Genomic DNA, 25757 nt, shown 5'->3' with positions numbered 1-25757 from the left:
CCGTCTGTCTGTGTCCATGTGTCCGTGTCCGTGTGTCCCCGTGTCCGTGTCCCCGTGTCTGTGTGTCCCTGTGTCTGTGCCCCCGTGTCCGTGTGCCCCCGTGTCCGTGTCCCCGTGTCCGTGTCCCCGTGTCCATGTCTGTGTGTCCGTGTGTCCCCGTGTCCGTGTGTCCCCGTGTCCGTGTGTCCGTGTCCCCATGTCTGTGTGTCCGTGTCCGTGTGTCCCCGTGTCCGTGTGTCCGTGTCCCCATGTCTGTGTGTCCGTCTGTCCGTGTCCCCGTGTCCGTGTCCCCATGTCTGTGTGTCCGTCTGTCCGTGTCCCCGTGTCCGTGTCTCCGTGTCCGTCTGTCCGTGTCCCCGTCCCCGTGTCCCCGTGTCTGTGTGTCCGTGTCCGTGTCCGTGTGTCCCCCCCGCCGCCCCCGCTCCTGCGCAGCGGCCGCGATCGCCTGGCGGCCCCGGGGGGGGGGGGGGAGCGGGCGGGCGGTGTCGCGCTGCGTGGGGGGGGGTGTGCGTGGGGGGGGGAGGAGGAGGAGGAGGAGGAGGAGGAGAAGAAGGAGAAGAAGGAGGAGGAGGAGGAGGAGGAGGAGGAGGAGGAGGGGGGGGGGGGAAGAAGAGATGCGCCGGTCAAACACCCCCCCGGCTGCAGCAGGGCGGCGGTGAGGGAGCGCGGAGAGGGAGACAAGATGGCTTCCTCCTGAGGGCCGGATCCGTGCCGGGGCCCGGCGGGGGCTGCGAGGGGCAGCGGCGGGGGGAGCGGCGAGGTAAGTACCCCCCCCCCCCAAAAAAAAAAACCACTCCCTACTCCCCCGCACCCCCTGCATCCCACCCTGCCCCCCCATGGCCGTGCAGCCCCGCGGGCGGGGGGGGTTTGAGGTCGCCCCCCCCCCCGCGGTGTTTGCGCGGGTTTCGCGGCCCCGCGGGCGCGGAGGAGCCGCGGCGGGGCCGGGAGGACAAAGCGGCGGGGCCGGGGGGGGGGGACCCGCAGCGCCCGGCCGGGCCCCGGCTCTGCCCGCTCCCCTTCGTGGAATTTGTGGCGATTTTTTCTCTTTTATCCCTTTGCCTTCCCCCCGGCGGCTGGGGGGGCACATGGGGGGGGGGGGGCTGAGCCCTAACATGCCCCCCCCATCTTTATTACCCCATTGCTTTTCAGCTTTTTTTTTTTTTTTTAAAAAAATTATTATTTTTATTAATCCTCTCCCCCTCCCTCCATCCCCGAAATGTGCTGAGCTCAGAGGTGCGGCGGGTGATGCTAACAAGGGCGATGAGGCTCCCCTGGCGTGACGTCACCCTGACGTAACGCGGCCGCTGGCAGCTGTCATCCCTCACCGTGACGAGGACGCGGGGTCCGGCGAGGTCGGCCCCCCCGCTTTTCGTCATGCCGGGAGTAACGGGGGTAGGATGGAGGTGGGGAGAAAAGGCGGCTTGGCCCCCTCGGGGGGGGGTCTCCTTCGCCACCCGAGGCGGCGATTTGGGTTATCCCGGCGCCGACAGCGGCGTGGTTTGGCGGCGGGCAGGATCCGAGCGGCTGCGGATGCCGGTGGCACTGGGGGACGTCCCCGAGGTCAGGGAGAGCGTGGCGAAACGCGTGGCCGCCCCGAAGTTTTGAGTCCGCGGTGAGCGGCTTCGGCACCACGTGTTTTCGAGGGACGGGGACGCTTTGGATCTCGCACCCGGGATGCTGCCGGCGCGCGCGTCCGTCCGCCTGCCCGCCCGCCAACGCCGGAGCCGCCTCCGGATCCGCGGATGCTTTTGCAAAACATAAGACCCCTTCATAGGTGCCGGGGTGTCGCGTACCGTGGGGTGCCGGGATGCGGCGCGCGCCGGTGCGGCCCCGAGGTTGCATCATGCTGGGGAGGGATGGGCAGCGCCGGAGCAGAGTCCTCGCACGTTGTTACGGTGGCCCCATAAACCAGCCCCGCTCTTGGCCTTTGGCACCTAATTAGCTGTGACGAGGTTTGTTTTTCGGATTACCGACCTGGACCCTTTATCGCAGGTAATTAAGGGGAGAGGTGGCTCGGAGGAGGAGCCGATGGGACCTTGGGAAGGCAACACGTCCCCCCGCTCCGTTGGCCTTTCCTGGTGGGGCTTTGCTGGCCCCGCTGGGGACGGGGACGGCGAAGCAGTGGCGCGGTGCCTCTGGGACGCGCGGTTGTGCTGCGGGTCTGTGTCCTAAAAAGCCTTTCCCAGAGTGCCTCCGGCGCTGGCACGCTGGGAGTGAGCTGTCCCCATGGCACTGGGGTCCTTGGTCCCCTTCCTGCATGTGCTGGGGTCGCCGGTCCCTGTCCCCATGGCATCGGAGTCCCCGGCCCCCTTCCTGCATGTGCTGGGGTCCCCAGTCCCTGTCCCCATGTCATCAGGGTCCCTGGTCCCCTGCCCATGTGTGCTGGGGTCCCCAGTCCCTGTCCCCATGTCATCGGGGTCCCTGGTCCCCTTCCTGCATGTGCTGGGGTCCCCGATCCCCATCCCTATGGCACTGTGCATGTGCTGGGGTCCCCGGTCCCTGTCCCCATGGCATTGGGGTTGCCAGTCCCTGTCCCCATGTCATCGGGGTCCCCGGTCCCCTTCCTGCATGTGCTGGGGTCCCCGGTCCCCATCCCTATGGCACTGTGCATGTGCTGGGGTCCCCGGTCCCTGTCCCCATGGCATTGGGGTTGCCAGTCCCTGTCCCCATGTCATCGGGGTCCCCAGTCCCCTTCCTGCATGTGCTGGGGTCCCCGGTCCCCATCCCTATGGCACTGTGCATGTGCTGGGGTCCCCGGTCCCTGTCCCCATGGCATTGGGGTTGCCAGTCCCTGTCCCCATGTCATCGGGGTCCCCAGTCCCCTTCCTGCATGTGCTGGGGTCCCCGGTCCCCATCCCTATGGCATTGGGGTTGCCAGTCCCTGTCCTCATGGCATTGGGGTCCTTGGTCCCCTTCCTGCATGTGCTGGGGTCGCCGATCTCTGTCCCCATGGCACTGGGGTCCCTGGTCCCCTGCCCATGTGTGCTGGGGTCCCCAGTCCCCATCCCTATGGCACTGTGCATGTGCTGGGGTCCCCGCTCCCTGTCCCCGTGGCTTTGGGATATTCGGATTCCTGCCTGCGTGTGCCAGGGTCCCTTGTCCCCATCCCCACAGCATCAGGGTCCCTGGTCCCCTGCCTGTGTGTGCTGGGGACACTTCCATGTGGCATCGGGGTCCTCAGTCCCCTGCCTATGTGTGCCAGGGTCCTCAGTCCCTACGGCATTCCGTGTCCCTGTCCCCATAGCGTCGGCGTTCCTGACCCCCTGCCTGCGTGTGCCGGAGTTCCCCAATCCCCATCCCCACTGCATCAGGGTCCTTGGTCCCCTGCTCGTGTGCGCCGGTGTCCCCATCCCTAGGGCAATGGTGTCCCTTGTCCCTGCCTGTGCATGCTGGGGTCCCTGCTCCTTGTTCCTGCAGCGTTGGGGTCCCCGCTCCCCTCCCTGCATGTGTGGGGGTCCCTGGTCCCCATCCCTGTGCCATCAGGGTCGCCAGCTCCCTCCCTGGGTGTGCTGGCCTCCCTTGTCCTTGTCCCTATGACATTGGGGTCCTTGGTCCCCTGCCCGCGCGTGCCGGCATCCCCGGTCCCCGTTCCTACGGCAGTGGGGTCCCCATTCCCTGCCCACGCGTGCTGGGGTCCCCGCCATGTCGCTCGCTCCACGTGCGCGCAAGGAGCCTTTCTAACGGGACGGCAGCGAAGGGGCCAGCGCCGAAGCCCACCGTCCCTGTCCCCTCGCCGTCCCCACCGCGGCTCGGGGTGCGGGCTGGGATGAGAGCGATGCACCCCAGCCCTCCTGGGGACCGGTCCCCCCTCTCCTCTCCTCTGCCAGCTCTTTAGTCTCGCTGCTTTGAGCTCAGTGCAAGAGGGTGCCAGACCATTTTTGAGGATGAAAGAGCTTTTTTTTTTTTTTTTTAATCCCCCCCCCTCCCCGGGCCGGCATCCAAGGGGAGATGAAATGAAACGGGAAGAGGCTGGAGGTGAAACAGCTGCGATCGGCTCCGTCCCTGCTCCACATCTGCCCGCCACGCCGCTGCCAGCCCCGCAAACTGAGTTCAGCCCCAATTTTCTCCTCTCTCCTGGGGCCAAAACCCCCTTTCCCCGGGAGCTGGGATGCTCGGCGGTGGCAGGACAGGGCTGGCAGCGTGTGGGCAGCGGGGATTTGCAGGCAGGGCTCTGCCGGGTTGTCGGAGAGAGTCGTGTCGCGGGGACAATGCGGCGTGTTTGTTTGCTACAGCTAAAATGGCAGTTCTTAAGGGGGAAAAAAAAAAAAAGAGAGAAGTGCTTCTGCACATCCAGTCACCGCATCTTTTGATTAAATGAGATTTTGCTGTCGAACAGGGGAGCTGGGGACCATGAGCTCCCGAGCCTGCAATTTCCATCGCAGCCAAATGAGGGGAAGAAAAAAAAAGCCCTGAACCACCCCAAGCCCTGAAAATGCTGTAAAAAAACAAAAAAAAGGATTGGAGCAAGTTGTAATTGCTGCAGTCATCAGCGCGGAGGCTGGGGGATGCTGTGTAATGGCTGGAGGGTTCGTCACCGCAGAGCTGGTGGCTGCTGGTGGCACGGCCCCGGTCACCGCAGCCCCCGCTTCCCAGCCTGGCCGAAATGGGTGGAGGAGCATCCCAGGAGCTGCGGCGAGCATCCCGGGAGCTGCGGCCGGTTGTAAATGCTGTGCTGGAAGGCGATGGGGTGCAGGAGAGGGATGAGCAGCAACAGGGCAAGGGGCTTTAAAGACCCCAAGCCTCTGAGAAACCCCAGCCGGTGTTGCAATTAAAGCCATCACATTTCAGGCCGTTGCATCTAACGCCGTTGCATTTAAGCCGTTGCACTTAAGCGGTTGCGCTTAATGCCACTGCACTTAACGCCGTTGCATTTAAAGCCCTTGCACTTAAAGCCACACCGCTTAAAGCCATTGCAGTTAAAGCCCTTGCCCGTAAAGCCGCACCAATTAAAGCCATCGCAACGCAAGCCCTTGCAGCGGGGCCGACTTCTCCCACCGGCGCCGGGTGCCTCGGCGAGCCTTCGCCGGTCGGGATGCCGGCGTGAAGGCAGCCGCTGCCTGTCCCTTGCCCGTCCCCGTGCTCCTCGCCTGCAGCCGCTGGCAGCCAGTGCTGCCGGCCGGAGCACGCTGCCTGCCCGCACATGGCTTTTTTTAGGTTTACAAACATGATGGCCCCGTGCACGCGCCGCTTCCCCCCCCCTCCTTCCCCGTGAGTCATCAACCCCGTCACCGGGCCGGGGAAGCCGGAGGCGGCGTCGATGCATCCCCCACGGTGCTGATGACCCCAGTGGGGGGAAAAAAGCAAAATTAGAGATTCCCCCCCCCCCCCCTTTTTTTTTTTTATTGTTCCCGTTCCTCTTTTGGCGAGCGAGATGAGGAGGATGTGGATGGCGATTGCGGTGGCTGTCCCGGCTCGCAGGTGTTTTCGGAGAGGACCGCGGCGCTGGTGGAGGGTGGGAGAGCTGGAACGCTTCTGCCTTCCTCGCCCTGCCGGCAGCCACGTTCCAGTAGCCTTGGATTCAAGGCAATGCCGATGGACGCGGTTTTGGGGATGGATGAAGTTTCGGCAGGGGGGGAGAGCTGGTGAGACCCCAGAATGTAGGCAGAGGTGCTGGCAAAAGCCTAGCCGTGCGGCTCCCCGGGGCCCGGCAGTGCCGGTGCCGCGGCTGCTGGTGAGCGTGGAGGTGCCGAAGCCCCCGCGGCTGAGCTCATCGCCGGAGCTGGTTGGCGTCGGGGCTGAGGTGGCTGCGGTGACTCAGCAGCGCCGGTGCTGACTCAGCGGGACCGGCCCCGGGGAGGCAGCCAGGATGTGTGTGGGGGGCTTTAAATTTTGGGGGAGAAAAAGGTGGTTTGGTTTTCTTTTTTTTTTTTTTTTTTGTATAGCATGCTGCAAAATGGTTTTGCCAGTGCTGAGCCGGTGTCCGTGCTGCTGGCGCACGTTTTCCACCCTCTGCGTCTTCCTCTGGCCTTTGGAAAAGGGATTTCGTCCAGAGGGGTCGCGTCTGCTACCCGTCGCGGGACGCTTTTCCCCACGGGGGATGGGTCGTGGCGGTGAAACCAGCTCCGGGTTTGGCAGAGCCGGCGTTTTCCCTGCTCCCAGACGGGGCAGGGCTGGGCTCCCACTCATCTCCCGGCTCCTGCCCGCCGGCCATTGCGCCGACTTGTCCGTGCTTGCCGGGCGGGAGGGCGGCGGCGCGCACGGTTCTCCTCCTCCTCCTCCTCTGCCGAAAGGTCGGGCTGCGCGGCACGGTGGGCGGCGCAAGGAGCCCCCGCGTCTCGGGGGGGGGACGAGCGCGGCATCCCCCAGGTACGACGGAACAGGGATGGGCTGGAGGGGAGCCAAGCACCCATGGGTGCTGGGTGGCACATCCTCAGCTCGCGCCCCGGGGGCCAGGAGGGTGCAGGACCCACCCTGGCTCGAACTAGGGGAGCAAAGCCTTGAAAATCGGGGTGCGCTTTGGTTAGCATATGGGTGTGGGGCGGCTTTCCTCCTCGCTCCCCAAAAACCGGCCTTTCTCCCCCGATTTGCAATGCAGAGCGGTCGGCAGGGTGGAAATGTCCCCTGCCAGGGGGGCGGGGGGGCCGGGAGGGGACCAAGCCCTGGTCCCGCGGGGACGCTGGCAGCAGGGCTGCGAAATCTGGCCCAGCCCCGCGGGGGCGGCTGGGCTGGGGCCGGGCGAGAGGCGAGGCGAGGCCCCGGGCCTTTCTCCTGTGGCCCACGCACTTCCCACTTCCTTCTTCCTCCCCAGGTGGGTCCTTTTTCCTTCCCGACCCTGTCCCCTTCCTCCCCCACCTTGTCCCCTTCTTCCCCTTGTTTCCCTTCCTCCCCTTCCCCGTCTTCCTCTTCTTCCCCTCCTTCCCCATGCCCTTTCTCTCTTTCTTCCCCTTTCTCCACATTTCTCCCCACCTCCTTCTTCCCCTTCCTCACTTTCCCCTTCCCCATCTCCATCCCCATCTTCCCCGTGCCCTTCTTCCCCTTCCCTTTCTCCTTCTTCCCCTTCTCCTTCTTCCCCTTCTTCTCCTTGTTCCTCTTCCCCTTCTTCCCCTTCTTCCCCTTCTTCCCCTTCTTCCCCTTCTTCCCCTTCTTCCCCTTCTTTCCCTTCTTCCCCTTGTTCCTCTTCCCCTCCCCTTTCTCCTTCCCCTCCCCTTTCTCCTTCCCCTCCCCTTTCTCCTTCCCCTCCCCTTCTTCCCCTTCTTCCCCTTCCACTTCCTCTTCCTCTTCCCCTTCCTCCCCACCCCTTCCTTCCGCCCCCTTCCCCAGGGATGGAGCAGGCACTGCTCCCCACCGAGCCGCCGCTCCCCACCAGCCGGTGATTTGGCTTTGCCCAGCCGGCCCCGGCGCCAATCTGGTAGCCAAGTGCCGGCACGAGAGGAGCCAGCTGTGTTTGAGGAAAAAACCGCTCCAAGAAACAAAAATAGCACCGCGGGGTTTTTTATTTTTCCCCCCCTCCTTTTCCCTTTCAAGAGCTCGGCTCCCTCCCTGCCCGGCCGGAGCCGGCAGCCTGATGCGGCTCCGCGCCGTGCCAAGCCTTTCCCCCTGCCCGCGCCAACTGGCGGCTCCCGGCTCGGCTCCGCGCCGCGGTGGGAAGGCATGCCGTAGTGGGAACGCACGCCGTGGCTTGGCCGCGGCAGCTTGCTTCCCAAAACCTGCTTCGGTGGGAGCATCCGCTGGGGCATTGCTCGCCCGGCCCCGGTGCTGAACATCCCTGCTCCCAACATTCCTTCCCCGAGCATCTTCACCCAAGCATCCCTGCTCCGAGCATCCTGACCTGGAGCATCCCGACCCAGAGCATCCCGACCCCGAGCATCTTCACCCCAACATTCCTGCTCCGAGCATTCCCGCGCTGAGCATCCCTTCCCGGAGCATCCCTGCTCTGAGCATTCCTGCTGTGGCCCCTCCAAAAGGGAAAACCATTTTCCTGAAGGAAATGAGGTGGATGGAGATGGAACAAATTTTTTTCCACCTGGAAAAAAATCCCCCATCTCCCTTGGAAGCTCCCGGCGCTGGTGGGATGCCAGTGTAGGAGCCGGGAGCGGGGCTGTGTCGCGTTCAACTGGCTCCTCGTACCCTGGTGAGAAGGAAAAGGCAGGGAAATAATCGCCCCAGCGCCATCCGGAGCAGGGTTACGGCTACGGGGGGTCCCCGAAAGTGCTCCCGGGCCTCATGTAAACAGAGCCGGGCTTCCCGCGGCATAAATCAGCTCAGCTCCTTCAGCATCGGCGCTATTCCGGCTTTTCTGCAGGCTAAATGAGGACAGGAGTGAGCAGCTCAGACCCAGCGCCGGGGTCAGCCGGGGCCATGGAAACAGCTTGGAAAACAAGGCGGGAGAGGCAGCCGCGGCCGCCCGCGGCGCCGGGAGGCAGCGGGGCCCTGAGCTGGCGCGGTGGGTACCCCGGCTGGGGGGGAGCCGGGGGGGAGCCGGGGGCTGTTGTGGGGCCGGCTCACTGCTCGGGCTTCCCAGATTTCCTTTATTTTCCAGTTTGCGGGGCGTTGAGCATGGATTTAGGGCATCCGCGCCATTCGCTCCCTCCCCACTGGTACCTGGGGACCGTGGCGGTGGTTTGGGACCGGGAGGGGGTTTTTCCGTCTCGTGGGGTCTGGCGAGGCGAGCATCAATCCCTGGGGCGGGGGGTGCGTGCGATTTCGGCAGCATCTCCTTCCCCGGCAAAGCCCTTTGGCTGCCCCGGCCAGGCGGTTTGTTATTGTAGGGTCTCCCGCGCTCCGGGATCCTCGGGGCTTCCCCCTCCCCGGTGCCCCCCAAGCCGCCGTCCCGGCGGAGGATCCCCGGGGCTGTTGCCAGAGGAGGAAAACCACAAGCCAAGTGCCGGGGCTGGCTGGGCTCCACCGGCGCGGCACGGGGCTGGCAGCCAAGCTGCCTCCTGCCTCTTGGCCGGCCCATGCCGCTGGCTGGCAGCGGCACCGCTGACCTCCCGAACACCCGGCCGTGCCCTCGCCGCAGCCCTGGCGCACGGCGGTGCGTCCCCCCCCGCTCCCCGCCGCCCAGATGCCACCGGGAAGGGCTCGGCATCCCCGCCGGCGCGGTCCAGCCTTCCTCCGCTTTCCTCCGGCTTCCAAATTCTGCGCTTTTAATAAAATCGAGCGTTTTTTTGCAGCGGGACGACACCAAGCGGCGTCTTCCGAGCTGCTTTGCATGCAGCGAGTTGCTCCGTTCTCTGCGGCCGAGCCATTTGGCTCCTGCCAAGGGGTTTAATAAACCCCCAAAATATTGATACGGGGGAATTCGGGGGGCCCGGCGGGGGCGCGCGGGTGTTCATGGAGGGCGAGGGGTGTAAAACCTGTTCCCCCGTTGGCTTTGGGTGGGTTTGGCTCATTTTTCTTACCGCCCAGCGGGGAGGTTGAAAGTAATAATTTGAAACTTAGGTATATGGACTATAGGTGATATAGGCTGCTGGCCATATAGGGTTGTTGGATGTATAGGTCACTGCATATGTGGGGTTGCTGGGTATATAGACTTGGGTATTTGGGCTTGCTGGATATATGGGTCTGCTGGATAGGTGGGATTGCAGAATATGTAAGTTCCTGGATGTAAGGAGTTGCTGGATATATAGGGTTACTGGATATATAAGGCTCCTGGATGTATAAGATTGCTGATTATAGAGGGCTGCTGGATACATAGACTGCTAGATGTGTAGGCTTGCTGGCTATATAGGCTGCTGGCTATAGGGTTGTTGGCCGTGTGGGTCGCTGGATATGTAGGGTTGCTGGGTGTATAGGACTTGGGTGTTTAGGGTTGCTGAGTGTTTAGGGTGGCTGGATATACAGGTCTGCTTGATATATGGGACTGCAGAATATATCGGTTGCTGGATATAATGTGTTGCTGGGTACTGGTTATGCAGGTTGTATAAGATGCTGGATGTATAAGATTGCTGATTATAGAGGGCTGCTGGATATATAGGGTTGCTGGATATATAGGGCTGCTGGATGTGTAGGATTGCTGATTATATAGGGCTGCTGGATGTGTAGGATTGCTGATTATGTAGGGCTGCTGGATGTGTAGGATTGCTGATTATGTAGGGCTGCTGGATGGGTAGGGCTGCTGGATGTATAAAATTGCTGGATATATAGGGCTGCTGGATATATAGGGCTGCTGGATGTATAAGATTGCTGGATATATAGGGCTGCTGGATATATAGGGCTGCTGGATGTATAAGATTGCTGATTATATAGGGCTGCTGGATATGTAGGGCTGTTGAATATACAAGATTGCAGGATATATGGGGTTGGTGATTATATAGGGCTGCTGGATGTATAGGGTCGTTGAATATATAAGATTGCTGGATATATAGGTTGCTTATTATATAGGGTTGCTGGATATATGGGGTGGTTAGATATCTAAGATTGCTGAATATGCAGGTTGCTGGATCTGTGGGTCACTGTATCTGTAGGGCAGCGGGATCTGTAGGGCAGCGGGATCTATAGGGCAGCAGGATCTATAGGCAGCGGGATCTATAGGGCAGCGGGATCTATAGGGCCGGCGGTGGCGGGGGCTGCGGTTCCCTGCCAGAGCCAGCGGAGCTGCGGCCGTCCCTCCCCGCCCGCTCGCGGGGCCGGGGTCCCCCTCTCGTCCCCCCGTGGGGTGTCGAGGCGCCTTTCGGGGCCCAGCTAGCACCGGCGGGCTGCGGGGGCTGGCGTGGGGCCCTCCGCCGTCCGTCCGTCCGTCCGTACGTGCGCGCAGCGCCGGGGCTAATGGCTTCTCCAGCTGGTTTTGCAGGGGGCGGGGAGGGCCGGGGTGGCTGAGGCTTGAACAACTCGTTTCGTCTTTCCTTCCCGACGGTCCCACTGTCGCCTCCGGCTTCGCCTCCCGCCCCGCACACGTAAGTGCTGCCCGACCAGAGCCGTACCCGAATCCGGCACCGTGCCCCCGCCGGGGCTCCCCCCCGGCACTCACTGGGTTATAAACAGCTCCGGACTATTCCCAGGGAGCGCAGCCCAGGCTGGAAACCCTCCAAGCTGGGCTCTGCGTGTGTGGTTATTTCTTTTTTTTTTTTTTTCCCCTCCCTTCCCTCTGTTTAAGGCATTTAAAATGGGGGAAAAAATTAAAAAAAAAAAAAAAAAAGAGGAAAAACAGATTAAAAAAATAAATGTTTTCATCCTCAGGGGAATTTTTCCCTTTTTATAGCACCCGGAGGATGCAGAAAGGACCATGCAGGAGCCGAGCAGCCGAGCTAACCCGAACCGAAGTGCTTGGTTTTCCCTTCATTTTAATTTATTTCCCTCCCCCTTCCCCAGCTTTTACTCTTTCCCAGGGCGAATGGAAGCGCTTTGGGAGCAAAGGGAAGTTTGGGCAGGCAGCGCTTTTTCCGGGGAAAACGGGCCGAGGTGCGGAGGAATAGGTGCCCGTGGCGGTGATGGAGGGATTTCTGCGGATGCTGCCGGAGCGAGTCAGGCTGGGGGGCGAAGGGGGATCGATTTTTGGGGGGGAAGCCGCGAGGTCTTTCCATCTCCCAGCCTGCAGGGCTGGGAACAAAAGGAGCTGGATGAGAGAGCCAGGAAAAAAATATTTTTTTTTTAATATATATATATATATTTCCCCCCCCGCCCCTCGGTGATTTGGGGAAGGTTGTAGCTTTCGGGTTAACCCTTTAGGAGCGGCGAGGGATGCTCGCTCCTGCCGTGCGTTCGCAGGGTGGACTGTTTCCCTGCATCCCCAACCCGGCTCGATAACGCGCTTCATGGGACGGAGCAGCCCGAGGTGCCGCCCCGGCCCGGCGGCTGGGTTTTGGGGCTTCCCCTCCCCTTACCCAGCAGGTTCGCCTCCCCGCCCCGGGTAAACCCTTGGGACCGGCCTCCGCTCCCCACCCAGAGCAAAACAGGTTTCGCATCGTTTCTCCGGGCTGGCGTCGCCGCCGCGATGCCGGGGATGCTTTGGGGGATGAGCGTGTCCCCCCGAGGACTTGGAGGGGGCTCGGGGCGTTTTTGTCCCTGCCACCGTGCGCCGCTTGGGAAAAACCCTTTTGGCTAGGGAGGAGGAGGAGGAGGAGGAGGAGGAAGTTGACGGTGTAGCAAGGACGGGCGAGGCTGTTTCTTCCTTGGTTTGCAAAGGAGAGCGGAGGCGGCGTGTTGTCCCCACCCTGCCCGGGCTGCCGTTTCGCCGGCGCACGGCACAAACCGGCGGCGAAGCGCTTGCTCCCCAGACCTGATGGACCAGTCCCATTGCTTGCGCCTGCGTCGCTCAGCTCCGGGGATGCTGCGAAGGGACCAAAGCCGGAGCCCCTATAAAGCTGCGGCAGCGTCAGGGTGAGCCCTGTGCCAGAGCGGGGCCGCGGTGATTTGCACCGGTGCTGTGCTCCCCTGGGAGTTTTCATCCCCGGGAGAGGGGGGATTTTTGGGATATAATCATGCCGGGAGTGGTTCTTCCCTGGTTTTGCTGGGGTTTTGCCGCAGTCGGCAGCGTGCTTATCTCCGGTGTAGAAACCAGCCACGCTCAAGCGTGCGGCTTCGCTCGCCCCGCAGGACGCCCGTGCCGAAGCCGTGGGACCGGAGGCTGAGGGGTTAAACGCACCTCCGTTGCCAACAACTGCACACTGACAGCTCGCTCGCGTACCAAGCCGTAACTTGGGGTCTACCGGCGAGCCTGGACTGCGGATCCTTCCTGTGAGCCAGTGCCAGCACCGTCCAGAGGCAGGAAGCTCTGCCCACAGCCTTTGCTTGCTTTGTCATATTTTTTTCCAGCGAACTCTGCTGTATTTTTAGCTCGCAGGAAGCTCCCCTGGTTATCGGCAAACTGCTAAATACGCTGCCGGTGCCCGGCGCCGCCGGAGCACTTAAAATCCCCGCCGCTGAGCGGGGAGAGAGCCACGGAGCACAGAAAGACCCCTCCCATCCCTGGCAAAACCCCTTGGAGGGTCTGAACCGGGGCACGTGAGTCCAGATACTGGGGTGACGGACTCCCGGGGTGCCGCCACCTCGCGTCGGTGCGGAAGGCTCTGATGGTTTTGGTCTCTTCTTGGCACGCGGCCGGTTTTCTGGACGCCGGTGCTGTAGCTCGGCGTTGCCGGGGGCCCCGGCCTGCCGTGTTGATACAGACGCTGGGTTATTCGAGGTGAAAGCATCCCCGCGCTGCCCCTGGCACCGGCGTAGCCAACTCGGCGGCTTCCTGCCGTGCCGCGGCCCCCGGCGAAGGACGGCTGCTCCCAGCCAGGATGTTTACTTTGGGCACGGGTCCAAAAAAAACCCCCCTTTTCTCCCCGTGCCGCTTCCTTCGCCAGTGCAAACCGTGTCACTGGAGCCAGGGACGCCCTCCCTGTCCCACCCCGCCGCATCTCGCCCTCGGCGGGCGATGGAAATCCCGAACCGTTCCGTGAGCAATTTCGAAAGTGGGTGGCGGGGTGGGGCCATGGGTGGTGTGGGGCCGGCGTGGTGGAAACCGTACGCCTTTTGAGCCGAGCTGCTCTTTGCGCAGACGGGCAAAACCCGCGTGGTTTTTGCCGGCGGTGATTATTTTTTCGCGTGGCTCGTTTGCGTCTTCATCAGCCGGGTCAGAAAAAGAGAAGGGGGAAGGGGGGAATAAAAAAAAAAAAAAAAAAAGAGCAAGAAAATAGAGTGGGCGGTGATGGCACGTGGGTTGTGGCAGGGGATGCTCACATCTCTCCTCTCTCCCTCCTCGCAGACAGGTTCGGCGGGCGACCCGGTTGATGGACCCAGCAGAAGCCAAATGGAAGAAGGGCCAGTTAATTATGTCGAAGAAAGGCGGCTGAACGAGGGCAGCGGGCTCAGCCTGGCGAATGGGGGCCGGCCGGAGGCGGGGGGCACCGCGCTGATGGAGCCGAGCGGCTGGTCGCCGGGCCAGCCGCCCGCCGCTGGTAAAGCCCACTTGGAAGACGTCAGGAACCTGGTGGCCTTTTCGGCGGTGGCCGAAGCCGTTTCCTCCTACCGGCTACTGCCCCCGGGTTCGCCGTCGCTGCTGTACGAGAAGTTCGACTCGGAGATGAGCCGGGGTGGGCTGAGCGCGGTGGACGGCGTGCCGCGGGGGGAGGACCTGCACGCCCTCAAGGCTGCCCTGGCTTTGGCCAAGCACGGCGTGAAGCCCCCCAACTGCAACTGCGACGGCCCCGAGTGCCCCGACTACCTGGAATGGCTGGAGCAGAAGATCAAGACGGCTCTCGGCGAAGAGCCGGCATCACCGCGGCCCCGCGCCGCTGCCCCCAACCCCCCGCCGCCCCCCCAACAAGGTGCTATCGACCCCCAGCTGGTGCCTGAGACCGTCGAGCCGTGCCCACCCGACGGCCTCCCCTTTTCCCAAAGCGCGTTGACCATCGCCAAGGAGAAGAACATCAGCCTGCAGACCGCCATAGCCATCGAAGCCCTGACGCAGCTCTCGGCCGCTCTCCCCCAGCCCGCCGGCGACGGCCAGCCCCCGCCCCCGCCGCCCCCGCCGCCCCCCGCCGCCCCCTTCGGCCCCGGCCCCCTCGCCCCGCTGGGGGCCACGTGGCAGCGAGGGGACGAGCCCCGTTATCCGCCGGAGCCGGGAGCAGCACCGGAGCCATTTTTCGGCGCGGCGCCTCCGCGGAGCGGCTTTGCGGCGGCGTGGGGGCTGGAGGCCGAGGGGGCGGCGGGGGCCGGAGACCCCATGGCGGAGCTGGAGCAGCTGCTGGGTAACGCCGACGACTACATCAAGGCGGCTTTCAAGAGACCCGACGCGACGGCCGGCAAAGCGACTGCGCCTAAAACAGAGCCCCCCGAACGAACGCCCAGCAAGGATGTGCCAGGCGGCCCCCGTTTGCCACCGGCGCTGCCGGAGCCTGACCTACACAAGAAGACGCAGCTGGTCCTGCAGCAGCATCTCCACCACAAGCGCAGCCTCTTCCTCGAGCAAAGCCTGGCAGCGGCGGCGGCACCCCCGGATCGGCCGAGCGGCTGGTGGGCTCCCGGCGCCCCGGCCGTGCCCCCCAAGCCCTTTGAAAAGCAGGCCAAAGAGAAGAAGAAGAAAACACCGCCCGAAAAGCCCCCCCCGGCCAAACCGCTCCGTAAGCAAGTGCAGATCAAGAAGGCGAAGCAGAAGGACTCGCAGCCGCTCTTCCTGCCCCTCTGGCAGATCAGCCTGGAGGGGTTTCGGGCGCCCGCCGAACCCCCCGCCGAAGAGATGCAAACCGAACCGCCGCCGCCTGCCTTCCCGCTCCAGCCTCTTGCACTACCCCTGCCCGCCGCCCGCCCCCCGCCGCCGAACCCCCTCGACGGCGGCCCCCCCGGCTCCCGACTCTCAGGAAAGGGGTGCCCCCGGGGGGGGCCCCCAAATTCACCCGGTGCCGGCGGGCTCAACCGGCTCAGAGGAAGCGCCCGCTGCCCCCCCGCCGGCCACCCCGACCCCCATCGTGGTGGATGACAAGCTGGAAGAGCTCATCCGGCAATTCGAAGCCGAATTCGGGGAGAATTTCAACCTGCAGCCCCCTGAGACGCCCGCCCCGCTCGCTCCCGGGGCCGCCGAGCTGCCGGGGGGGCCAGCGCCAGCCCCACAAGTGCCCCCCACCACCACCGCCGCCGCCGCCGCCCCGGCTTTGAGCAGCGCTCCCCAAGCTGGACCCAAAAGCTTTTCGTTCTCACCGGGGAAGGGTCCGCTTTCGGAGCCCCCCTTCACCGCCCGGTCCCCTAAACAGATCAAAATCGAGTCTTCTGGTGCTATCACCGTGGTGTCGACCACGTGCTTTTACTCTGAGGAAAGCCAAAACCCAGACGCAGATGACGCTGACGGGACACCCACCAAGGACGAGGTGCCGCTGACGCCGACCCTGAGCGGCTTTTTGGAGTCGCCGCTGAAATACCTGGACACGCCAACCAAAAGCCTCCTGGACACCCCGGCCAAGCGGGCGCAAGCGGAGTTCCCCACCTGCGACTGCGTTGGTGAGCCAGCGGCCGTGCCGGGGGATTACCGGGGTGGCGGCGAGCCCCGGGGTGGCATTTCGAGGAGGTGGCTAAGCAGGGTGGGATTGCCCTGGATAAATAACGGAGCGATGCCGCGGCGCCGGCAAAGGCCACTTTTTTTTGGGGGGGATGCGGCGCTCACGCGGCGAAACCGTGATGCTGTGGAGTCCTCTTTCGCTTTCTCTTCTCCCCTCTTATTTTTATGGTCGGACGGCAAACGCCGAGCGACTGCCGCGTCGCTGCGGGGGTGGCACCAGTGCTGACCTGGCTGTGCCGGCGTGGGTTGGAAGAGCTGCAAAACCAAAGGGCTGTTGGGTGTTGCCTCTGCTTAACCGCTCGGCTAAATCCTGTAGAGGGGCCAGCGGTTGCCCCGGCGCTGAAACCTGCCTAAAACTCAGCTCAGCTGGTTGTTCCTGCTATTTTAAGCCAAATTAGCTGGTTTGGGTTACTCCAAGTAACCCAAACTTTGGCTCGGTGTGCGTGCTTACGCCTGGAGCTGTATTTGCTGCTGGGATCCTGAGTTGTTCGGTGGCTGATCCCACCGGGACACATTGAAAAGGCTCCAAATTCTTGGATTTGGGGTTTTTTTGTGTGTGTTTGGGTTTTTTTGGTGTGTGCTGGCATTTGTTAGACTTCGCAGCAAGTGCTAGAGATATCCCGCCCGGTCCCCACAGCCCAACTCCATCCAAGTGCTGGGAGCTAGGTCTTCTCTCCCCAAAATTTAGACCGGAGCCGCGCTCTGCCCTGGGAGGAGCAGGGTGAGGATTTGGGGCGTCCAGCCGGAAAAACAAACCCCCGCGCCGCTGGGAGAGGTGGCCTCGGCCCAAACGCAAGCCGCACTTTATTAGCAGCGCTTATGATTATTTATTTGTTTGCTTGTAAATGGCAGCAGTAATTAGCCCGAACGGCACCGAGCGAACGAAAGGCTCTTCTGGAGCCGCTCGAACTGATCTCGGAGTTTCGCCCCGCAGTGCCAGGAAGAGATTCGGGTTGCTTTTTCTTTTGCAGCGTGGTTTAGGGGCTCGGAGAGGGGGGAACTCCCCCCCTACCCCCCCGCCACCTCTCTCCATTTTCTCAAGGAAAAGCTGTGAGAGAAAGCAATTAAGTGGGAGTCGGGGCTCGGTGCTTTATTAGGTGCCTGTGCTGTTAGACGCTGTAATAAAATCAGCCTTCGCTGCGTGTCCCGTATTGATCTCTGTCTGGACAGCTGCAGCCCAGCTGAGCCCGGCTTTCTCCTCGCCCTGGCGCCCAGCCAGTTAGACATGACGGGAATGAAAATCAGGGCGATGAGAGCAGAGAGATGGAAAGACAGATCAGACCCGGCCGTCGCGCCGGATGCGTCTCACCCGGCGGCATTCGAGCATCCCCCGTGTGCCAGGGATTGACCCCTCTGCCGCCGCGGCTGCCCGGAGCATCCTCTGCTTCCCGTGCTGGCACCTTCGCGCCCTAAAAGCCCCAAGGGCTTTGCTGCTGGGGGGGGGGGTTGCTTGCAGGGCTGTAGCCCCGGCATCCTTCTCCCATATCTCGAGCATCCTTCTCCCATAGCCCCGGCATCCTTCTCCCCTATCTCGAGCATCCTTCTCCCATAGCCCCGGCATCCTTCTCCCCTATCTCGAGCATCCTTCTCCCATAGCCCCGGCATCCTTCTCCCATATCTCGAGCATCCTTCTCCCGTAGCCCCGGCATCCTTCTCCCGTAGCCCTGGCATCCGTCTCCCCTATCTTGAGCATCCTTCTCCCGTATCTTGAGCATTTCTCTCCCGTGTCTTGAGCATCCTTCTCCCATAGCCCCAGCATCCTTCTCCCGTATCTTGAGCATCCTTCCCCGGATCTTGAGGATCCTTCTCCCGTATCTTGAGCATTTTTGTCCTGTATCTTGAGCATCCTTCTCCCATAGCCCCAGCATCCTTCTCCCGTATCTTGAGCATCCTTCCCCGGATCTTGAGGATCCTTCTCCCGTATCTTGAGCATTTCTCTCCCGTGTCTTGAGCATCCTTCTCCTGTAGCCCCAGCATCCTTCTCCCATATCTTGAGCACCCTTCTCCTGTATCTTGAGCATTTTTGTCCTGTATCTTGAGCATCCTTCTCCCATAGCCCCAGCATCCTTCAGCCTCTCTCCTGCACAGCAGCTTCTTCCTTGCCTGGGCTCGGCCAGCTCAGGGCATCCCGTGAGCATCCCCAAATCCTGTGGGCAAGCCTAAAAGCAGGCAGCAGTAGTTTTCAGCCCCCAAGTCATCCCGTGATGGTTTTAGCAGCATCCAGCCGGGCCAGTCCTGGTGAGCGGGACCAGACGGGTGCCCAGGGTGGGAGCTGGCGGGTAACAGGGGGGCCGGAGCGGGGTTTGCATGACGAATCGCCCGCTGCCGCTCATCGCTGCTTCTCGGCAGAGCTCATCAAAATGCACCGTGCCAAAGCAGACGGTGCAAATCCCCATGCTGGGATGGAGCCGCAGTTGCTGCCAGGATGCTTGGAGGGGCTGTGGCCCCTCGGGGAGGTTTTTGGGTCCCTGAAGGGTGCGGGTCTGAGCACCTGTCCCCTTGTTCCCCAGCGGTGTTTTAGTGCTGGGAGCAGAAAATTAAGAGGAGCCACCAGGCTGTTTAACAACCCACTAATTGCAGCTTCCCTTCCCCAGTGCTCTTAGGGGGAAACGCCATCAAGGAACCTTTGATTTTTGGTGCAAAAGTGCTCGATTTGAGGGAATTTGAGGGTTTGGCATCCTTTGGGGCAGCCAGCGGAGGTGCAGACCCTGAAATCTCTGTCCCCCTCTCCTGCCTCTGCAGAGCAAATCGTGGAGAAGGACGAGGGACCGTATTACACCCACCTGGGCTCGGGGCCCACCGTGGCATCCATCAGGGAGCTCATGGAGGAGCGGTAAGGGCCCTCACCCCAAACTGTCCCATCCTGGGGGGCCATGAGGGTGAGGGGGGGCCCGTGGGGTCTTGTGAAGGCGGGTGGGGTCCCGTGAAGGTGGATGGGGTCCCAGGAGTGTGAATGGTGTCCCATGAGGATGAGCGGGGGGGTCTCAGGAGGGCGAGTGGGGTCCCGTGGGGTTCTGTGAAGGCGAGTGGGGTCCTCTGAGGGTGAGTGGGTGCTCCTGAGAGTGAGTGGGGGCTCATGAGGGGTCCCATGAGGGCGAGTGGGGTCCAGTGCGGGTGAGTGGGGTCCTGTGAGGGTGAGTGGGGGCTCCTGAGAGTGACTGGGGGCCTGTGAGGGTCAGTGGGGGCTCCTGAGAGTGAGTGAGGGCTCATGAGGGGTCCCACGAGGGCGAGTGGGGTCCAGTGCGGGTGAGTGGGGTCCTGTGAGGGTGAGTGGGGGCTCCTGAGAGTGACTGGGGGCCTGTGAGGGTCAGTGGGGGCTCCTGAGAGTGAGTGAGGGCTCATGAGGGGTCCCACGAGGGCAAGTGGGGTCCAGTGAGGGTGAGTGTGGGCTCCTGAGAGTGAGTGGGGGCTCATGAGGGGTCCTACGAGGGCGAGTGGGGACCAGTGAGGGTGAGTGGGGTCCCGTGAGGTGAGTGGGGACCAGTGAGGGGCCCATGAGGGCGAGCGGGGGACTCGTGAGCGTGGTGGGGGCGAGCAGCGCTGACGCCCGTCCCTTGGCAGGTACGGCGAGAAGGGCAAGGCCATCCGCATCGAGAAGGTCATCTACACAGGGAAGGAGGGGAAGAGCTCCCGGGGCTGCCCCATCGCCAAGTGGGTGAGTGCCTGCGCCCTGGCTCTCGTCCCGCCTCGGAGCCCTCCCTGGGGTAACGCTCCTGCCCGTCCCCTCCCTGCCTGGGGACAAGGAGGTCCCCCGCCGGTGGGGTTTGCGGCAGGCAGGGGCGGGATGCTCGATCTGTGGCTGGCAGGGAGGAAGCGAGAGCAGCGGCCGCCCCCGGGGAAACTCCACGGGGTTTCCCACCCTCGGCACCCGCCGAATGGCACGTCCGTGCCTGCAGCCCCTGAGCTGGGCACGTCTTCCCCCCGCAGTGCCCAAAAGCCCGTGGGGGTGAACGCGGTCATGGGAGCCCCCACAGCTCTGCCCCCCCAAATCCCCACGGGGCGCTGCGGAGGGCAGCCAGGACCCTCTTTTGGGGTCCTCCCCATCCCGGGAGGTGCTTGCTCTTGGAGTGGTCTGACTTGGCCCCTCTCTTTTCCAGGTGATCCGGAGACACAACCAAGAGGAGAAGCTGCTGTGCCTGGTGCGGCACCGGGCCGGCCACCACTGCCAGAATGCTGTCATCATCATCCTGATCCTGGCCTGGGAGGGCATCCCCCGCACACTGGGTGACACGCTGTACCAGGAGCTCACCGACACCCTCACCAAATACGGCAACCCCACCAGCCGCCGCTGCGGCTTGAACGACGAGTAAGTCGCGCCGCGCCGCCGGTCCCGTTTTGGGGAGAAAGGGTGGGAAGGGGACGCGGGGGTCCCCCCTTGTTTTCGGAGCTGCCATCACCGCGCCGGCGGCTGACGCTCCTCTGCGGTGTCCCTCCCGCAGCCGGACCTGTGCGTGCCAAGGCAAGGACCCCAACACCTGCGGCGCTTCCTTCTCCTTCGGCTGCTCTTGGAGCATGTATTTTAATGGCTGCAAATACGCCCGGAGCAAAACTCCCCGCAAGTTCAGGCTGGTGGGGGACAATCCCAAAGAGGTGGGTGACGCGGGCGGAGCGGGGCAGCACCGCCGGGGCTGTGGGTTCGGACCTCCTTTTACCCCGAGCTCCAAGTTTTGCAGGGGGGAAGCCTGAAAATAGGATTCCTTGTGGGATTTTTGATGAATTAGGGAGACGGGGGAAAGAAAGTCAACCTGGTGAAATCAGAGGGCAGGCTCGGCGTCCCAGAGCCAGGACTTTTGGTGTGACGCCAAGGGCCGGTACGGGGGGGCACAAATGGGGTCTCTCTAGAAACCCCATGGAAGCTGCCAGAGGGCTCATGGGTCAAGCAAGCAAAAGCACAACCTCACCAGGAATTTAAGCCATGTGCTTTGCGCGGGTGAGGGACATCGTGGGAAGGGTGGGATGCCACGTGGCGTTGCCGGAGCTCTGCCCCCAATTCTGTCCCTGCTGCCGAAACCCCTGGGTGACATCCTCCTCTTTTCCCTACCACAGGAAGAGCTGCTCCGGAAAAGCTTTCAGGACTTGGCTACCGAGGTTGCTCCGCTTTACAAGAGGCTGGCGCCGCAAGCCTACCAAAACCAGGTACTGGCCACCCGCTCGTCCCCTTCGGAGCGCGCCAGCCTGGCGGCAGGCAGAAATGGGCACGGGGGTGGCAGCGTGTAGATTTTGGATAACCGGAGCCCTCTCCTCCTTCCGCCAGGTTACCAACGAGGACGTAGCGATAGACTGCCGGCTGGGCTTGAAGGAGGGGAGGCCATTCTCGGGAGTGACGGCGTGCATGGACTTCTGCGCTCATGCTCACAAAGATCAGCATAACCTCTACAACGGCTGCACGGTGGTAAGCAGGCGGCTGGCGGGGCTTTTCGGGGTGTTCCCCCTGCCCCGTTTCAGGATGCTCCTTTTTGAGCCACTCGGTCCCTGCTGTCCCCAGCCGTCCTACCTGTGTGACTCCAGTGGCCGGTCCTCGGTGTTTGCACACCTCAAGTGAAACCACCCAGGTCTGTGGGGTGCTGCAGCCACCCCAGCTAGGCAAAAGCGCGGTGCTAACAGGGACCGTGCATTTGCTTTCGTCTGACCCAAACCCCGTGGGAGGTTTTTGAATGCTGGCTGGGAACCAGTGCGGGCTGGGGAGGATGCCAGGCTGGCGTAGCTTCGCGTCGATGCGGGGAATAAGGAGATTCCGCCCCTGTCCCGCGTGGGCCGCATCCCGGCAGCATCCCGCTGATGGCACCTGCGCTCCCCCAGGTCTGCACGCTGACGAAGGAAGACAATCGCGTGGTGGGGAAAATCCCTGAAGATGAGCAACTGCACGTCCTCCCCCTCTACAAGATGTCCAGCACGGATGAGTTCGGCAGTGAGGAGAACCAAAACGCCAAGGTGGGCAGCGGGGCCATCCAGGTGCTCACGTCTTTTCCCCGCGAGGTCCGCAAGCTGCCCGAGCCTGCCAAGTCCTGCCGGCAGAGGCAGCTGGAAGCGAAGAAAGCCGCCGCAGAGAAGAAGAAGCTGCAGAAAGAGAAGCTGATGACGCCGGAAAAGATCAAGCAGGAAGCGCTCGAGCTCCCTGCGCTCCAGCAAAATGCAGGTAATGGGGGCAGAGCCCGAGGTCCCATTGCCGGAGTCGTCCGGAAGGCGCGCGAGGGGACGGGGATGCGGTCGGGGGCTTTCTCGGGCCGGTGGCTTGGAGCGCTCGGCGTGTCTGGGTGCATTTTGGCATCTCTGCGGCACCTGGGTTTTCCCTCGTACTGCGGTGCGGTGGGGAGCTCTTGCCACAGCCCGGAGCATGGGTGCGAATTGGTGCCAGCGTGCCGGGCGATGCCGGGCGATGCTGACCTCTGCGCTTGGCCGGCGAGCCCGTCACCGTGGGATTTTCGAGTCCGGCCGAGTTTTTGGGGTCCTCGCTGCCCACCGGCAGTTTCCTCGGCCGGCGGGGTCACGGGGGCTGTGTGTGTGCTGTGCCCGCAGGTATGGCGTTGAAAAGTGGGCTGCCCCCGCAGCCGCTGAAACCTTCCATCAAGGTGGAGCCGCAGAGCCATTACAACGCCTTCAAGTACAACGGCAACGCGGTGGTGGAGAGCTACTCGGTGCTAGGGAGCTGCCGGCCCTCCGACCCGTACAGCATGAACAGTGTTTACTCTTACCATTCCTACTATGCACAGCCCAATCTGCCTTCCGTGAACGGGTTTCACTCCAAGTTCGCGCTTCCCTCCTTCGGGTATTACGGCTTTTCCAGCAACCACGTGTTCCCCTCGCAGTTTCTGAATTACGGGGCGCCCGAGAGGAGCGGGGAGCAGCTGGGTGAGCAACGGCTACGAGAAGAAGCCCGACGTCCCGGCGTTGCAGGATAACCTCAACCACGCCTACGGGAACGCCGATTTCCCCGAGCCCATCCCGCACAGCGTCCGGAGCAAAAACCATCACCAGCGCACCTACGAGCGGGCTAACCGCTACGCCAGCCAGCAGAAAGCGGCGGTGGCCGGGGCGCACAGGACTAGCTCGGGCTCGGAGGAGGCACTGCCGTTTGCACAGAACTGTTTCGGCAGCCGGCCCATCAAGCAGGAACCCCCAGACCCTCCGCCCGCCATCGAGCCCCTTCCCGGCGCGGCGGCCGTGCCCGGCGCCAGCTTAGCCCTGCCGGCCATCCCGGCACATGGCGGGGGGCCGGAGCAGCGGTGGAGCCCCTTCAAAGCGTCCCGGGGCACGTCTTCCCCCGAGAGGACTAGCACGGTGGAGGGCTCGTGGAGCACCTTGGCGCCGGGCTCGGGCGGGCGGGAGAAGCCGAGCGCCTTCGACGCTGCCATGCGCTTGCCGCCGCCAGAGAAGCAGTGGCCCAACGTCCTGGCAGGAGAGGCGGCGGCGCGCGGCTCGGGTTTGCTGCCAAAACCGTGGAGCCCCTGCAAGCTGGGGGAGGCGGCGCTGGCCGGCACGGGCAACTCGAGCCTGCTGGGGCCGCTGGGTTTTGGCTCGGCACTGCCGGGGCTGCCCAGCTTCCCCGAGGAGCCGTGGGGCTCAGTGAAGGTGGAGGAGCGGAGGACGCCGGCGCCCAGCCCGGGGCTGCCGGAGAAGCCGTGGGAAGCGGCGGTGGGCGAGAAGGGGGTGGTGGGGCCTCGCCGGGAGAAGCCGTGGGACCCCTTCGGCCTGGAGGAGGATCTGCCGGAGAAGGCGGTGAAGGAGGAGGAGGAGGACGAGGAGGAGGAGGAGGAGGAAGAGGAGGAGGAGTGGTCGGACAGCGAACACAACTTCCTGGACGAGAACATCGGCGGGGTGGCCGTGGCGCCCGCCCATGGCTCCATCCTCATCGAGTGCGCCCGCCGCGAGCTCCACGCCACCACCCCGCTGAAGAAACCCAACCGCTGCCACCCCACCCGCATCTCCCTGGTCTTCTACCAACACAAGAACTTGAACCAGCCCAACCACGGCCTGGCGCTGTGGGAGGCCAAGATGAAGCAGCTGGCGGAGCGGGCTCGGGCCCGGCAAGAGGAGGCGGCGCGCCTGGGTCTCCCGCCGGACTCCAAAGCCTTCGCCAAGAAACGCAAGTGGGGCGGCGCGTTGGCGACCGAGGCGCCCAGCAAGGAGAGGAGGGACTCGGTCCCGACGCGGCAGGCGGTGGCCATCCCCACCAACTCCGCCATCACTGTGTCCTCCTACGCCTACACCAAGGTGACGGGCCCCTACAGCCGCTGGATCTGAGACGGAGGCGACCGCCGCGGCCCCATCTTACCTCAACCCTCGGCAGCGCTGGCGCCTGGCGCTGCTTCGTGGTGCTTTCTCCTCGGGCGTGGGGGAGAAGAAAAAAAAAAAAAATAGACAAAACCGAAGCAAAACACAACAACAACAAAAAAAAACCCAACCCACGGAAAGCGAACCCAACACGCACGCTCGGAAACAGCGGAGCCGGCGCGGGCGCACGCCGTCGGAGAGCTGCGCTTGGCGAGGAGTTGGCAAACAAAGCAAAACTCGGAAAAAAAAAAAAAAAAAAAAGAGGAACGATGCTGTTTGACGCTTTTCGGTAATCTCATATTTATATCTCCGCGTTTTTTTAATCTAGCCTCGTGCGCCGTGCGAACGGAGGGAGAAGTTTATAGCGTCCTTTCGCAAAGGAGAGGTTTTTAATTCCACTTAAAAATACCTATTTATTGGATTTTATTTTATTTTATTTTTTACTCGGACGACAACGACGAAGCCGATCTTCAAAAAAGAAGCCAACATCGAAAACAGAAAAAACCCTAAACACAAAGAAAAAACAACCCGAACACCAAACCAGCTTAAAGGCAAGAGGTGACTCCCTCCAGCTCCAGCGCGTGGGGGCTGGCGGGATCGTGTGCTTTACCGTCAGCCGGACACGCCGAACATCCGATTATTTTTTTTCCCAAGGACCTAAAAATACCTATTTTGCAACTCGAGGAGACCTTCCTTACAGCGACGGGAGACCCGCTCGCGAGCGGGATGTCCTGGGATGGCACGTCTTCGCTCGGCTCCTCACCGCCGGCGGGATCGGCTCCGCCGGGACGGACCGAGCCGGCGTCTTTCCCGGCGCCGGAGACCTCAGGACACGTCTGGGCTGGGGACTGCCGCTGCCGGGGTGCCGCGCTCGGGCTCGGACTTGGGGCTCCTTTGCCGGCGACCCCGGGGAGAGCGACGGCGGCGGCGGCGGCATCTCTAAAGGAGCCGACAGGACAAAAACAGAAAGAAAAAAAAATAAATACAAAAACAGGAAAAAAACACAAACCAACCCCAAACTGTGAATAGCTAGTGTTGCTCTCTGTACATCACTGTTGCTACAGTCTGGTGCTTTCCGTCTCCGGGGGACTTTCTCCGTGCGATCGGCTCTGGGAAGAGCGAATCCCAAGACTTGGCTGGCCAAAACCCCCGCCGGTCCGCCTTCCCCGCCGGCGCCGGCGAGCCGGCGTGGTGGCGAGCGCCGCCGGGGCTCGGTGCTTTTTCTCTCCCCGGGTGCCATCCCTCCTTCCTACGGATCGCCATTCTTCCCGCAAAAAAAAAAAAAAACAAAACCCAAACCCACAAAACCCCAACAAATAACCCAACGACGGACAACAACCGCGTGGTGCTTTTCGAACAATCTCAGTCGAGACTTTCCGCCCGTCTGCGATGCCGAAGCCGTGCCGGGACGGACGGGCGGGCGGGCGAGCTCCCCCGCGGCTCGCCGGGAGGGCGGCATGGCCGAATCCGGGTGCCGGCGTCCCCGGGGTCGTTGCTTTTGCACTTTCAGGTGCCTTTTGGAGAGCCAGCGAGCCAGAGCCGACGCCGTCACCGTGCAGAAATCACCTTG

At 62.8% G+C, this 25757-nt stretch overlaps 1 protein-coding gene across 1 annotated transcript; it reads left to right on the top strand.

The window, feature by feature from the left end:
* The first annotated feature begins 6206 nt into the window (after nt 1–6206).
* Nucleotides 6207–24157, top strand: TET3 (tet methylcytosine dioxygenase 3). The gene is given in 12 exon segments (XM_075724065.1): nt 6207–6306; nt 13631–15202; nt 15204–15858; nt 18659–18749; nt 19478–19571; nt 20014–20222; nt 20356–20506; nt 20963–21052; nt 21171–21308; nt 21716–22052; nt 22433–22752; nt 22754–24157. Coding segments are annotated over 11 exon segments (5016 nt in total). The 5' UTR covers nt 6207–6306; nt 13631–13675.
* Nucleotides 24158–25757: the final 1600 nt, after the last annotated feature.

The sequence above is a fragment of the Pelecanus crispus genome, chromosome 21 (assembly GCF_030463565.1).
Source record: "Pelecanus crispus isolate bPelCri1 chromosome 21, bPelCri1.pri, whole genome shotgun sequence".
NCBI classification, from domain to species: Eukaryota; Metazoa; Chordata; class Aves; order Pelecaniformes; family Pelecanidae; genus Pelecanus; species Pelecanus crispus.
The sequence above is the reverse complement of the archived record's forward strand: the minus strand, read 5'-3'. Positions and strand labels throughout refer to the sequence as shown.